At 35.7% G+C, this 15,966-nt stretch overlaps 2 protein-coding genes across 2 annotated transcripts in view; both read left to right on the forward strand.

Moving 5' to 3' along the window:
* The window catches only part of mrps9 (mitochondrial ribosomal protein S9), a 20,119-nt gene extending 11,367 nt beyond the window's left edge, over window positions 1-8,752 (forward strand). The window contains exons 6-11 of the mRNA XM_024288998.2: window positions 2,094-2,179; window positions 2,246-2,321; window positions 2,403-2,571; window positions 5,542-5,650; window positions 5,898-6,067; window positions 8,559-8,752. Of these exons, the coding sequence (XP_024144766.1) occupies window positions 2,094-2,179; window positions 2,246-2,321; window positions 2,403-2,571; window positions 5,542-5,650; window positions 5,898-6,067; window positions 8,559-8,650 (702 nt within the window). The 3' untranslated portion in view covers window positions 8,651-8,752. The remainder of the gene's footprint in view (window positions 1-2,093; window positions 2,180-2,245; window positions 2,322-2,402; window positions 2,572-5,541; window positions 5,651-5,897; window positions 6,068-8,558) is intronic.
* A 1,304-nt stretch (window positions 8,753-10,056) lies between these two features.
* The window catches only part of LOC112156729 (SLAIN motif-containing protein 1), a gene marked incomplete in the record, with an annotated part of 14,900 nt that continues 8,990 nt past the window's right edge, over window positions 10,057-15,966 (forward strand). Inside the window, 2 exon segments of the mRNA XM_024289033.2 lie at window positions 10,057-10,655; window positions 13,958-14,094. Coding sequence (XP_024144801.1) covers window positions 10,336-10,655; window positions 13,958-14,094 — 457 coding nt within the window.

Below are 15,966 nucleotides of genomic sequence, written 5' to 3' on the forward strand. Positions count from 1 at the left end.
CCCCAGTCCAGATATAATCCATGGTTGTGTCAGGAGGAAGGGCTTTAAAAATCTCCACCTGTGAGACTCGGTGGTATCTGATTGGCTGTAGCGACCCCTAACCGTATTTGCATTTCTTTATTCGCGGTTTTCGTATTTTTTTTAAATCACAACTCTTCCGTTTTGTCACAAAAACTCAAGATGCTCGTATGAAACTTTTGCTTATCTTTGGTCCTGGAGGGGGTTTTCATTTATAAGTGTTTTACGAAGAATGATCAGTAGTATTTTTTCATGAGTATGGGCCAGTAACTGACGTATTTCGACCGCGGGGGTTGAATTATTCGCGGATGTCTCCGGACCCTACCCCCGCGAATAAGGGGGACAATACTGTATGCTAAAAGGTGGACAACAACCACCCCTCCCCCGAGATGAAAGGATATTCTCTTTGATGTTGGTAAATTTAGTTTTGTCTAAAGCAGACCTTTACACCTCCCTCTTTCGCTTAAATATGAGACAGCTCCTCCACCTTTTCCTTTACTGGCCCCCCACCTCGGCCGTATTAACCCGCTCGCCGCTCAGCTGAGCTCTTTATGGCCCCGAGGAGGCCAGAGCGCCACCTTCCTCTCTCGTATTAACCTGTTGGCCCCAAACCCATCAATATTCTGCGCTCCGTCTGCTCCCCCCTGGATTATTGCTGCCCTTTGAACCTGAAGCCGGTAAATATCACTTCCTTTCATGCAGTCGGTTGTTAGCAAACGCATTTTTTTTTTGGTGACATTCATACTTTTTTTTCCTTGCAAAGAAAACTGGATTTAGCTGGGCGTTTGCGTCGTCCTCCTCCGTGTCTGGTCAGAGTGGCAGCAGATTAGCCACACTCTATCAAGAAGGAATTAAACAAACATCTGGTGAATAATTGATGTGGAAATGAGTTCTCGCTCAGGACCGGGGGAGGGGCTGAGGATCGGGAAGGGGGGGGTTACTAGCAGGCACACAGCCTTTTTACCCCCACCTGTCTGATGGGTAACAGTCTCCCCCTCCCCCGTTCAGGCCATCCACCGTATGATGGTGTAAAAGAAAAAGAATAAAAAATAATAATTTTTCATTCTCTTTTAGTTGACTAAAGACGTTTTAATAATAATTAATAATCGTTCTGGTCATAGGTATATATATTGATCTGGTCATCATAGGTATATAGATTGATCTGGTCATAGGTATATATATTGATCTGGTCATCATAGGTATATAGATTGATCTGGTCATTGGTATATAGGTTGATCTGGTCATAGGTATATAGATTGATCTGGTCATAGGTATATAGATTGATCTGGTCATAGGTATATAGATTGATCTGGTCATAGGTATATATAGATTGATCTGGTCATAGGTATATATAGATTGATCTGGTCATCATAGGTATATAGATTGATCTGGTCATAGGTATATATAGATTGATCTGGTCATCATAGGTATATACATTGATCTGGTCATCATAGGTATATACATTGATCTGGTCATCATAGGTATATACATTGATCTGGTCATAGGTATATATAGATTGATCTGGTCATCATAGGTATATACATTGATCTGGTCATTGGTATATAGGTTGATCTGGTCATCATAGGTATATACATTAATCTGGTCATCATAGGTATATACATTAATCTGGTCATCATAGGTATATACATTGATCTGGCCATCATAGGTATATAGGTTGATCTGGTCATCATAGGTATATAGGTTGATCTGGTCATAGGTATTAATATTGTTATGAATCTGAAAATCTGTTTTTGCTTGGCGAAGCATAGAAGTCTGTGGCGTTTCAGCTAAAAAATTGTAGCAAATTTGTGTTAAGAAATGAAAACAACAAAAAAGTATTTTAATTCTGAATGCCTTTTGATTGTTAAAAACTAAAACAAGTCTTTGTAGGGTTTGTTTGACCAGCAGACAAGCATGTGTTGTTGATGATATTGAACACAGTTTCTGCCTGAAAGTGGAAGAAAAATGTGTTTTATGTGTTTTTGATCATCCTTTGTCCTTTGATTGACAAAGGTGTCAATCACTCAGGATTAAGGTTTTGACCACATTACATTTTTTTATTGTTGTTATTTTAGGAGGTTTATGGCAAAATGTTGAACATTGAGAAGCACCAAGATCATCTCAGAAGCAAAGGACTCTTCTCCAAAGATGGTCAGAAGATGTGAGTTTGAGGAGAGATGTTTCTGAATGTTTAGTTTTGGTTCCCTGACCTCTCCGTCTCCATCAGCTCTCTCGGGATGAGCAGGTGGCTCACAAAAGAGGAACTGGAAGCCTTGTTGGTGGAGGACATCTCTACTCACGATGTGAGGATGAAACCGTCTGGACTGTGTTAAGCTTTTACTGCTTTAAAGCTGAAGTTAACCCGCCGCCGTGTTCGCTTTCAGTACGACCGCTTCATCCAAGTAATGGAGCGGCTGCTGTCCATGCCGTACTGCGGCGCCGAGGAGGAGTTCGTCCTGCGTTTCCGGCAACTCCTCCAGGCCCAGTCCAGGAATCAGGTGGTGCCGCCGCTGCAGAAAGATGAGGACGGCGTGGCTTTCAGCTACGCAGATGGTACGCTGTGGGGTTAGAGGAGAACATTCATATGTCATTCTAAACTAAAATATCACCCTTCATCTGTTGTTCTTATGAAAACGCTAGTTTACAGCCTGGACTTCCACATGCTGTTGTTACTGTTGTATGAAGCACTAAGGTCTAGAGGTTCAAATTTAATATGACATGTTTGACAAGTTGTAGAAATTACAAAAACACGGGAACACAAGACGGAACACAAAAACCCTAAAAGTAATTGTTCCAAGTCAGAACTAAAAAACCACAACACATAAATCAATATTGCTTACATAAGACAGATTATTGTTAGACAGATTATTAGGAACACTATCAAAGAATAGAAAAGAAATACGTTTACCAGAATAAAATGGCAAAATAATGAGAAAAACGTTGTAAATTTATGAGGAACAAAATTAGTAATTTTGAGAAAAAAAGTAAAAAATGGACAGGAATTTTTTTTTAAATAATCAAATTCTTAAATTACAAGAAAAAAGTTGTACTTTTATAAGAATAGTCATAAAATTATAATGAAAAAAGTCATAATTTATAAGAAAAAAATTCCAAAATATACAAAAATAGAGTGCGAAAGAAGTAGTAATTTTCACAATCAGGAAGTTGTAAATATTTATGAAGATAAAAGTAAAAAACATTCCGTAAATTAGCCGTAAAATTATTAGGAAAAAGTCCTTATTTAAGATAAGAAATCTGTAAATCTGAGAATAAAATGGAAAAAGTCGTAATTTTACCAGACAATGTTATACGTTTTTGAAGGAAGTGCAAATTTTACAAGAAACACTAAGTTGTCAAATTATGAGAAAAAAAGTCACATTTTTTGAAGGAAAAAAAACGTAAAAATTTAAGGAAAAATAAATGGAAAAAGTTTACAAGAATAAAGTTGTAATTTTATGAGAAAAATAGTCAAAAATTTACAAGATTAGTCGTAAAAGTTTGAGAAAAATTTGTCAACAAAGCTGTAAATTTGAGAATATAGTTGTAAATTGTTGAGAAATGTCCAAAATTTAATGAATAAAGTTGTCAAATTATGTAAAAAAAAGTAGCAGTTTTAAGAGTAAAGAATTGTAAATTTATGGAAAAAATTATCCAAAATTTACAAGAATAAAGTCATAAACTGATGAGGAATGAAAAAAAAAAACGCTGTGAAGAAAATTGGACATTTATGAGAAAAAAGTCTAAAATTTAAAAGAATAATTTCAAAATTATTTGGAAAGTCCAAATATATGAAAATAAAGTCATGAAATTATGAGAAAAAAGTTGTTAGTTTATGGAAAAAGTTAAAAATGTAGGAGAATAATTTTAAAAGTTTTCAAAAAAAGTCACAGTTTATGATTAAAAGCTGTACATTCAAGAAAAAAAGTAGTGCATTTCAATTTACTTTAAAATGTACAAGAATTATGTTGTCAGATAGTAAGAAAACAGTCAAACTTTTACAAGAAAAAAAGTTATAAATTTGCAAGAATGGTCGTAAAAGCACAAGGAGAAAAGTCCTAATTTATGATAACAAAGCTGTAAATTTGGAACACTGTATGATCATATATTGTTTTCAGTACAGACTCAATGATACGTAATAGAATGACGGTCGCAGTTTGGAGTCATTCTCTCCGTTTAATCGTTTTTATTTGTCATTTGTTGGAAACAGGAGGAGAGGAGAGGTTCTCTTGTCTGCGTTAGCAGGGTTAATAAAGTGTCTGTAGTGGTAGTTCTGCCATAAACTATTATTTTAATAGTCGACTAATCACAGATTATTTTTTTAGATTAGTCAACTAATTGGAATCACAAACTGGATGTAAAACACATCTTAACCATCATTAGCATCAAACTAACTAAATACTAGATATTTAGCATTACCTGTGATAATGTTAGTGTGGGGCTGCACGGTGGCGCAGTGGTTAGCGCTCTTGCCTCACAGCGAGAAGGCCCCGGTTCGAATCCCGGCTGGGACCTTTCTGTGTGGAGTTTGCATGTTCTCCCCGTGCATGCGTGGGTTTTCACCGGGGACTCCGGCTTCCTCCCACCATCCAAAAACATGCTTCATAGGTTCATTGGTGACTCTAAATTGCCCCTAGGTGTGAATGTGGGAGTGTATGTGTGTGTGATTGAGGCCCTGAGACAGACTGGAGACCTGTCCAGGGTGGACCCCGCCTTCGCCCTTCAGTAGCCGGGATAGGCTCCGGCACCCCGCGACCCCGAAAGGGAAGAAGCGGTCAAGAAAATGGATGGATGGATGTTAGTGTGAATGCTATAAGCTGAATTTGGCTGCTGAAGGTGCTAGTGCTGATAGCTGAAGAGGCTGAAACTTATACCTAAAAATGCTGACGTTAATAGCTGAAATCGCTGGAGCTGAGAGCCAGCTAAAATATTAGTTAAATGCCAAAATAGCCAAAAAAATGAAAATTAAGCCTAAATTAGCCAAAACAGCTAGCAGTTAGCTAAACAACAGAATAAAGAACTGAAAAAATAAAACGTAAATTAGCCAAAATAGCTTGGATGTAGCGGAAATATTAGCTAAACTCCAAAATTCCCTAAAAAACTGAAAAAAATCCCAAATTAGCCAAAACAGCTAGCATGTAGCTCAAATATTAGCTAAACTCCAAAATAGCCTAAAAAACATTAATAAATGTCAAAATAGTCCAAGCAGAAAGCCATTATAACTTTCAACTTTACTACACTTTGACTGTCTAACCAAAAGAAGAAGAAGAAAACATTTGTAGTCCGATCCTCCAGGGTTCCTTCTCTGTTCTTTCCAAACAATAAAGTAAAGATTTTCATTCTGATAAACATCCTAAGAAACATCTGAACGCTCTGACCGTAAAATGCTTTGGCGAAAATGACTCAAACGTAACTAATTTAAAAAGTAGTGAGAAGTCTGAATGTGTAGAGTTTCAAACTGTTTTAAGGTCAAAGTGGTTTAAATAATGTAAAGAATCATCTGAGACGTTGGTGTGAATGTTCCAGGCTTCAGGAAGACGTCTACCTCCAGCGTGGTTCTTCGAGACTGCGGTTCCGGCCGCATCAGCATCAACGGTCAGGACTCGCTGCTGTACTTCCCCGTGCTGCAGGACAGGTGGGTCAGACTCCTCGCCGCCCTGCTCATCTCCGCGTTGTCAGTTAATTACACAGCTGAGCGGCGGTCCGGCGCCGCCTTTAATTACACCGCAGAGGCGACGGCCGACTCTGTCAGCGGCCCAGATCCAGAACGCGGCGCCGCTCGGTTCTGCTGAGTCGGCCGCTCTGGAGTTTGGAGGCTCGCCGGAGCGGGCGCCGCGTCAGCTCCGCCTCCTCACCCTCTGTCGTGTGTGTGGTCCCGTCAGGGAGCAGCTGATGTTCCCGCTGCAGTTCACCGGAACGCTGGGACGCTTCGACCTGCGCTGCACGGTGAGCGGCGGCGGCAGGTCCAGCCAGGCGGGGGCGCTGCGGCTCGCCGTGTCCAGAGCACTCCTCAGCTTCCTGACCCCGAGTGAGGGCGAGATGATGAGACAAGGTGGGCGGAGCCAGCTGGAAATGATCAGAGATATAGAAGATATAGAGTTTGAATTCCATCAAAGAACATAGACAATTTAGTGAAGAAAAATAGAAATGAAGTCGTACATTTATGAGAAAAAAAGAGATGAATTATGAATAAAAAAATCAACTTTAAAAGTAATAACGTTATGATTTTAAGTCTGGTAATTTAGGAGAAAAAGGTCATGAATTATTGAGGAAGAAGTCAACATTTTCTAAAATTTACAAGAAAAAACGTCAACTGTTAAATTACGAGAATAAAGTCGTAGATTTACAGCTTTAAAAGTCATAAATTTATGTTTTTAAATTGTATTTATTTAAGACTTGAAAGCAAATACATTTATGAGAAAAAAAATCGCATCTTAAATTACGAGAATATCGTAGATTTACGACTTTTGAAATAATAAATTTGCGACTTTTAAATGTACATTTACGAGAAAAGTGACATTTATAAAAAAAATCGCATCTTAAATTACGAGAATATCAAAGATTTACGACTATTGAAATAATAAATTTGCGACTTTTAAATGTACATTTACGAGAAAAGTGACATTTATAAAAAAAATCGCATCTTAAATTACGAGAATATCGTAGATTTACGACTTTTGAAATAATAAATTTGCGACTTTTAAATGTACATTTACGAGTAAAGTCACAATTATAAAAAATAGCATCTTAAATTACGAGAATATCAAAGATTTAAGACTATTGAAATAATAAATTTGCGACTTTTAAATGTACATTTACGAGAAAAGTGACATTTATAAAAAAAATTGCATCTTAAATTACGAGAATATCGTAGATTTACAACTTTAGAAATAATAAATTTGCGACTTTTAAATGTACATTTACGAGAAAAGTCACATTTATAAAAAAAAACGCATCTTAAGTTACGAGAATATCGTAGATTTACAACTTTTGAAATAATAAATTTGTGACTTTTAAATGTATATTTACGAGAAAAGTCACATTTTTAAAATAAAAACGTATCTTAAGCTACGAGAATATCGTAGATTTACGACTTTAGAAATAATAAATTTGTGACTTTTAAATGTACATTTACGAGAAAAGTCACATTTATAAAAAAAATTGCATCTTAAGTTACGAGAATATCGTAGATTTACGACTTTTGAAATAATAAATTTGCGACTTTTAAATGTACATTTACGAGAAAAGTCACATTTGTAAAAAAAATCGCATCTTAAATTACGAGAATATCGTAGATTTACGACTTTTGAAATAATACATTTGCGACTTTTAAATGTACATTTACGAGAAAAGTCACATTTATAAAAAAAATCGCATCTTAAATTACGCGAATAACGTAGATTTACGACTTTTGAAATTGTACATTTACGACTTTTAATCGTACATTTACGAGAAAAAAAGAAAAAGTCACAACTATCAAATCATGAGAATAAAGTCGTTGATTTACAATTTTTAATTTAGTAAATTTATTATTTTAAATATTGTTCATTTACAACTTTCACACATTCATTTAAGAGTGAAAAAAGACAAATTTACAAGAAAAAGTCCTAACTTTAATTACGAGAATAAAGTCGTAGATTTACAACTTAAGTCTTAAATTTATGTTTTTAAAATCTTATTTATTTAAGACTTGAAAGCAAATGCATTTACCAGAAAAAAGTCTCAGATTTATTAAAAAAGTCATATCTTAAAGTATAAGAATAATGTACATTTATGACTTTTGAAATCTTAAATTTAGGACTTTTAAATGTACATTTAAGAGAAAATAAACTCAAAAATTTATAGAAAATGTCACGACTCATGAGAATAAAGTTGTTAATTTACAATTTTTAATTTAATACATTTACTACTTTAAATATTAGAAATGTACAACTTTAACACATTAATTTAAGAATGAAAAAAGGCAAATTTACAAGAAAAAACTACTAGCTTGAATTACAACAATAAAGAAATAAATTTGATGACTTTTGACAATTTAATAAAAAGAATAAAGTTTCAGATTTATGAGTTTAAAAGTCATAAATTAAGTATTTTAAAAGTTTAAAACGTACATTTACAAGAAAAAAAAAATATAAATTAAAAAAAATCATCATAGCTGCTAAATTACAAAAATAAAATCTGATATTTGCCACTTATAAGTTTTATGATTTTAAATCTCATAAATGTTTAACTGTAAAACACGTACATTAAAATGGAAAAAGTCATAAATAAATCAGAAAAAAGAGTCATAACTAGGAAATTGTGAGAATAAAACTGTATTTCGTCAAAATTTACACAGACTTGGAGGAAATCTTGTCTTCCGTGGAGGAAGAAAGGATTAGAAGTGCAGGAATATCATATTATTTTGTACATTTGCGACTTTAATCTGATAATATACGTTTTTGGTCGCTGTTATACTCCGTCGTTTCATCCGTTTGTGAAGCAAACTCGTCCCGATTCGAGTGAACGCTGACCTGAAATGTGACCTCTCATTTCCCCTACAGCCGGCCTCCTGACCCCTGACCCCCGCGTGCGAGAGAGGAAGAAGCCCGGTCAGGAGGGCGCACGCCGCAAGTTCACCTGGAAGAAACGCTGAGCGGAATTCACCTGCAGTTTGCTCTTTCGGCCACCAGATGGCGGTGTGCCCCCACAAATGTGACGTTGCTTCTGTGTAAATTAAAAGCTTTTTCATATAAGGGAGCGGCTACATCACTTTGTTTACTCTCCGTGATACTTACATATATTACACATTAACTGTCACATTATAGAGGGAAAGTTTGAACTCTCTAGTGACAAAAACTGTGGAATATGTTTTAAAATATATTTATTAGTGTGTGACAACAGACTGGTGACATATTCAGGGTGTACCCTGCTCTCCAGCAGTCCCCTTGACTCCAGGTTAGATGGATGTCGTTTTTCCTAATGAAAGTGAAGCTATTGACTTCAAATTCAGAGTGTTTCAACACATTAGACACTGTGCTGCCGTCACCGTGCTGGTCGTTTTTAGTCGAATAAACCAAAAATCCAAAAGGTATTTTCCAGAATCCAAATGATTAATTGATTTATTCAGAAACAATATTTAATGGCAGTTTGAGTCCATTAACAACTTGATCGATCTATTTGGAAAAATTAATAAATTATTATCCCGTTAAATTAATACGCTTTAAACCACTAAAAATGTACATTTGTGTTTATATGTAATATTTGGATTAAATTCCAGTAGATTGTTAAATAAATACTCAATTTATATGGGTTTATATTTTTTTCCTCCTCCATCATCTCATCCCTTTCTTTCTAATCTTATTTCTTGTATTATGATTATTCATATTTTTATTTTTTATTTTTATTGTTTTTATTCTTTTATCTTATTTTTATTATTTGTATTCAGCGTTTTAATATTTTTATTCTTATTCCTATTACTGTTCTTATTTTTGTTTAATTTATTTTTGTTATTCATATTTCTCTTCTTTTTCTCCCGATTCCTATTATTTTTCTTATTTTATTCTTATTTGCATTTATCATCTTATTTTTATTCTTTTTAATTCCTATTCTTGTACTTATTTTTAGTCTAATTTATTATTATTATTATTCCTGTTCTTATTTCTATTTTTTTCTAATTCCTATTCTTTTGTTATTTTCATTTTTATTCATTTTATTTATTTTTATTCCTATTTTTGTTCATTTTAGTCTTATTTTTATACTTCTTTTTTCTGTTCTTATTTATTTCTTTTTTCACATTTTTATCCTTATTTTTCTTATTATATATATTATTTTTTTTTCCTATATTATTTCCTATTTATTTAGTTTTATTTATATTTATTTTTTTTCCTTTTGCATTTTACTTTTTCCTCACCTTGTTTCTTTGGATGTCATTACCAATGTTCGCCACCAGATGTCGCCAAACCACCTCGTCAATTCCACGCAGGTGCGCCAGCTAATTACGGCTCAATCTGCAGTCTTAAAGAACAGGTATTCGCTAAAGTTACTTTGTAAACCAGTTTTGTTTAAATACTGATTTATTTTACGTCCAGGACGAGCTAGTTGGATGTTTTTAAACCCCGCAGGTGCGCTGGTTTGTCGGTCGGACCGAACACCTGCAGTCGGCTGTGACACGCCGGCGCGGCGGAGGGTGGAGTCCCGCCGCCTCTGATTGGACGACCGTCCAGACAGACGGGCGTTCTAGACGGTCAGCTAAGCCTCCCCCGCTGCTGCTCTGCAGACGCTGGCTTTGTTCTGATCCAAACCGGAGAAAGAAGAAAAAGAGGGAGTAGTTCTGGTCCGATGGAGGCCGCCGTGCTGACGGCCATGGCGGAGGTGGAGTGCGGCGGCGGCGGCAACATGCTGAAGGCGGAGCTGGAGGTGAAGAAGCTGCAGGAGCTCGTCCGCAAACTGGAGCGGCAGAACGAGCAGCTGCGGAGCCGCTCCGGAGGATGCCGACAGTCCTCCCTGGAGACCTTCCACTACTTCCAGCCGCACAGCGTCGACGATGAAGCCACGGAGGACGAAGAGGAGGAGGAGGAGGAGGAAGAGGAACAGTTGGTTCTGGATGACCTGGAGCTTTTGGATCTGGACTCGCTGAGCTCCGAACCTGATGAAACCTGGTAACCGCGGTTTGAAATAATCGATTCTTCAGGTTGTTTGCTTAAATTATAAGTTTTTTTTAAACATCTTCATATAATAGAACAAAGTCTCTAGATTTGGTCCTGATTATTAAAAACAAACATGTTTTTAAAGTTTGACAAAAATTTGATTAAACCCACTGCAACAATATTTCCACCAATTTTAAAAATGTCTTAATTATGATTTTGACATTTTTTTAAAAGTAAAAATAAAAAATTGTGCCCTTTTTAGGACATTTTTTGCCTAGTGGCAGGAGTCGATTAGAAATTCACCCCTGAAATGTGGGCGGGACTATTGGGACAGAAGTCAGCCATAGCTAATGTCCCATCATCTCTTAAATTGGCTACTTGTTTGCCACTAAAAAAAAAAAAAAAACACCAAACCAATCAAACAAACAATAAAAAAACCTATGTAATGGAGGATGATCTCAAGCTCTGGGTTTTAAAAGTAATATATAAAAAAAGCCAAATATGAGATAATCGATTCCACAACCTAAAAATCTAAAAAATAAAATTTTTTTACCAAAATAATTTGTATAAAAGGTGTTCCAGTGATGAAAACATTTTTATTTGAAAAAAATAAAATAAAATTAAGACCTTTTTTTCCCACCAAAATTGATCTAACGCAATGCAATCTAGTAAGCATTGATGCGCACCTTTTTTTGTTTTTTTGTTTTTTTTGTTTGCAAAGACTTATGGGAAATTTCTAGGACACTTAATTATGAAATTGTAGATCCATACAGCTCTACAAAATGGCGAACACACCATGTAGTGAGTAGTAAAGGATTTCAAGCACAACCTTTGTTTGCAGTCTTTCCCACTAGCTAACAGCCCCTCACTACGCTAAGCTAACATTAGCAGTGTGAAATAAACAAACAAAAATGAAGACGTTAATGGATCTATTTCTCTGCAAGTGGATGCTTTAGGTGTATATCATATTTTTAAGACATTTTTCGCAGAGAAGCGTCAGTTCATCAGAAATTCACCTCTGAATTATGAGTGGAAGTAAGCTACAGCTAATATCCCATCATCTCTTAAATTGGCTAATTCCTAACTACTAAAAAAACTATATAGTGCAGGACAGTGGATTTTAAAAGCAGCTTTAAAAAAAAAGGCAAGTATGACTTGATTAATTTTACAAATTCAAAATCTAATAAATTTGAACATTTAATGAAAACTATAAAATGCTTATAAGTTAAAAAAAAAAAAATCACCAAAATTGATCAAACGCAATGCATTGTGGTCTATATTCAGCAATTTAGTTAGCATCAATCCTTTTAAGAATCTGTGTATAACGGGGAAAAATCGTTTGTTTTATTCAAATGTTTTTGTGTACTTCAAAAGTTTTTCTAACTTTTTTAAGAATTACAAAAAAGCAATTTAATTAAAATACTTTTATTATCACCAAAATCGATCAAACATGATGCATTGTGGTCTATATTCTCCATTCTAGTTAGCATAAATGCGCACATATTTTTTTGCAGGGACTTCTGGGAAATTTTTAGGGCATTGAATTGTGAAGTTGAAATATTTGGACAGCACTATAAAATGACTGTATATGGTGCTGTGTGTAGTAAGTAGTGAAGGAATTTCGACGCAACCTTTCTTTACAGTCTCTCGCGCTAGCTAACCGCCCCTCACTGACTCGAGCTAACATTAGCGGTGCTAAAAAATCAACAAAAAAACGCGAGTAATATCGGAAGCCGTACAATTTTGAGCCCAATGGCAGCTCAGATGAGGAGAACGAAGATGTTAATGCATCTTTTTGTCTGCGAGTTGATGGTTCAGAAATGTAGTGGAGCATGGAGACTTTGTGTCAGCTTCTACGTCACAAACCGGAGCTTTTTCAAAAACCTGCTCATCATCTGCTCCTGAAACATCACAATTTGAATAAAGAAATACTCAGAAATGTTGTTTTGATCCTAAATTCTTTTATAAATGTCTTCCATTGGGAGAACAACGCTACAAGAACACGTTAAAAACACGATTTTCATTCAAGTGGGTCTTTAATGTTGCCTGTTAACTTATTCCACACACTATCCTGAAATAGAAGCAGTTTTTTTTTTCCTTTTGCCCTTCAGGTCTCCGACTCAAACAGGTTTTAATCTATAATTCAGTCGCTCGAGTGTTTCCAGCAGAGCAGAATCTCCAGGAGTTCAGAGCTGTCGGAATAATCGGATCTGCTTGAACTGAGCAGGAAGGCCGGATGTAGACGGGATGCTGTGACCGCCCAAAAACACATCCAACAGCTGTGACTCTGAAAATGCTTCTATTAGGCATCTATATGTTAGGGTTTCTAAAGTGTATATTTAATAAAAAAAAAAAAAATGATTGTTCAAATTTTTTTGTGTTTTAGAAAAAATAACAAAATTAAATACATTTTTGACTATAATGTTTTCTATGTGTTTTCTAATTTTTTCATGTATTATAAAGGAAAATGTGGGATTATTCTATTATAAATAAACAAAACAAAACAGGGATTTTTTGCTCACATTTTTTCCATGTTTTGTTCTCTCTTAATTTCCGAATTTCCGTGTGTCATTTTAATTTTTTTCCTGTTTTAAATGTTTTATTTTTTTGTTTGTTTTTTGGAAAAACATTTCTGGGGTTTCTTGCTTTTTCTTTTCTTTTTTTTTTGCTTTTTTTTTGCTAATCATGTTTTTGTTTATTAGAAAAAAAACACAATGTTTTGCGGTCTAATATTTTCTATTTTTTTGTTCTAATTTAATTTAATTTTTGTGTATTAAAAAACATAAACTTTTTTTTGTTTTAACGTTTTTAAGAATTACAAAAAAAACAAGAAAAAAATAGTGAAAAACAACCATTTGTTTTCTTTGGTTCTCTTTTTTTGTTTTTATACACAGAAAATTAACAAAGATCCCCTTTTTTATTTAATATGCCTCCATATAAAAGCAAAAACATGAACGTTTTTTTTTTTTTTTTTTATTGCTGAAAGTAACTTCAAGCCTCAAGAGGGTTCTTTATCTTAGCTTGATTCGTTTGATTAGAGACCGTTCTGTTATAAAAAAATACATAATAAAGTTGGTTAACACGACTCGATCTATTCATATTTGGCTAAATAAAAAAAACAAAAGCTAACAGGCACAACTGGATCTACTTTCCCCAGAGGATTTTACACAAACAAAGTAATTTCTTTGGTCCACGATTCCTCCAGAATTCTCCTAAACCGTAACTCTGGTCAAACACTCGGTGGAACAATGTTCAGATTCAGTCCCAACCAAAGTGCTACTAAAACAAATCTCTTCATTGTCCGTCTCTTGCAGGTTGTACTCCTCTTCCAAGTCCACGCAGAGCTCAAGTGACTCCCTCACGCCGCTGGAGTGGTGCCGGAAGGTTCTGGACAGCCCCAAATCTGAGGTGGAGGCTGCCAGGAAGTCCCTGTCCCTGAAGCTGGAACAAGGTCAGGATCCCTAAAAACGTTCACGACTCCAACACTTGTTGTCTGGGACATAGTTTCTGCAGACCGACTGAAGTTCGTAAAAGAGTTTGCGGCATTTCCTGTCGTTAACAGTTTCTCTTGCTAGCTTGCAGTCTCACAACGCCAAGCTAACATTAGCGGTGCAACAAAATATATTGGCGTTATCCCCAAAAGTTACATTTCTAAAAGTATAATTTGACAAACTGAACTTCAAGAAAGGAGGAGAAGAAAGCATCGTAACAAAAACAACAGATAAAACACTCTGGGAAACCTCAAAGATAGCAAAATGTTGCTACACGAGGAGGCTAATGCTAGCTCTACTAATGCTAGCAAAACCGTGAACACGGCGAACAGTGAAGGAGACCCGGTGAGCCTGGCGCCAACACTTAAAGAACTACACAAATTAAGTTGAAGACATCGAGGGAGGTATTTAGAAGACTTGATGAGGCGGAAGGAGGAATTCTGGGGAATGAGGAGGAGCTTGGATGAGGTGCTAACGGAAATAATTAAAACAGATTTTAAAAGGGAAAAAAAACTCTAGTTAGATACACTGTAAAAAGTGAAACATTGGACCAATTAACTAAAGTTCTGTAATTTGTTACATTCAAAATGATTAGTTATCAAGTTAAAATTTTGAGGTGATGGTTTATTCAATTTAACAATTTTATAAAAACTGATATATTTAAATATAGAGAGCTTTTGTTAATTGATCCAATGTTTCATTTGTTACAGTTAAAGTTGATGAAGAAAAAATACAAGTAATTTAGATGAAATAAAACTATAAATGCTAACGTAACAAATGACTATATATACTGTATATATATATATTAACTGTTGGATCTGCTTTTGTCATTGATATAAAAAAAAAAATTGTAAAAATATTTGATGACTTTTTAATTCATTGAGTTTTGAGCATACTGGAGTTCCGTACAAATGAAAGAACTGCTGCTGGGTTCTAGTTGATGACCGTCTTCCACCTGCAGCACTGAAGAACTGTAATCCACAGCTTAGAGCAGATCAGATCTGCTGACCTGAGCGCCTCCTGATCACCTGCTGCTCCTCCCTCCAGACAGACGCACAACGTGAGGCGAACGAGACAATGGGAGCTGTCGCAATTACATCATTGACAACTGCGGTTCAGTTGCTACGTTTGCATCAGTTTTTAAAAACGGATTCGACTTTAGTCTATGATGTCCGGATTATTGAGAAGCTAATTGTGATCAAGGACGGAGCGCGTTCAGGAGGCTCCGCCCCTTCACCCTGTGCAGAGACGATCCCAGGAGGAGGAAACAACGGGGTATAGACTAGAACGCAGCAGTCTGGTGGTGTTCAAGCTCCTGGTTTTAATGCAGACATGTTGGCCGTGGCCTCTTAATGATGTTGCCATGACAACCCCACCAGTTTTGATTGTGTTGAAAATGAAACATTTTTACCACCTATAGATGAAATCACAAATGGTTTTAGGTTGTTTTATTCATTTTCAGTTCCTGCCGAACACTTATTGGGAGCTGCCAGATTGTGTGATTATGTGTAAGAGCGCTTTGATCCTTCAATGAAAGTAGTAAAGTGTTATATAAGTATACGCCATTTACTAGGGCTGTAGGGGGAAAAATAGATTCAGCGACATATCGCGATATTTCCTCTAATGCTGACAGAACGATATTTAATTCATTATTTGGGCGCGTCCTTCAGCATTCTACTTTTGTTTTCCACTTAACCCCCCGACCACTACGTGGCAGCACTGCACACTGAGCATCTTTAAGCAGCTCTACACCACGACCCGAATAACAAGACCTCACGAGAACCAACTTGGGTTAAATGTTGCAGTTTTTGTTGTTTTGAGACACATATTGC

The sequence above is a fragment of the Oryzias melastigma genome, linkage group LG2 (genome assembly GCF_002922805.2).
Source record: "Oryzias melastigma strain HK-1 linkage group LG2, ASM292280v2, whole genome shotgun sequence".
Classification (NCBI taxonomy): Eukaryota; Metazoa; Chordata; class Actinopteri; order Beloniformes; family Adrianichthyidae; genus Oryzias; species Oryzias melastigma.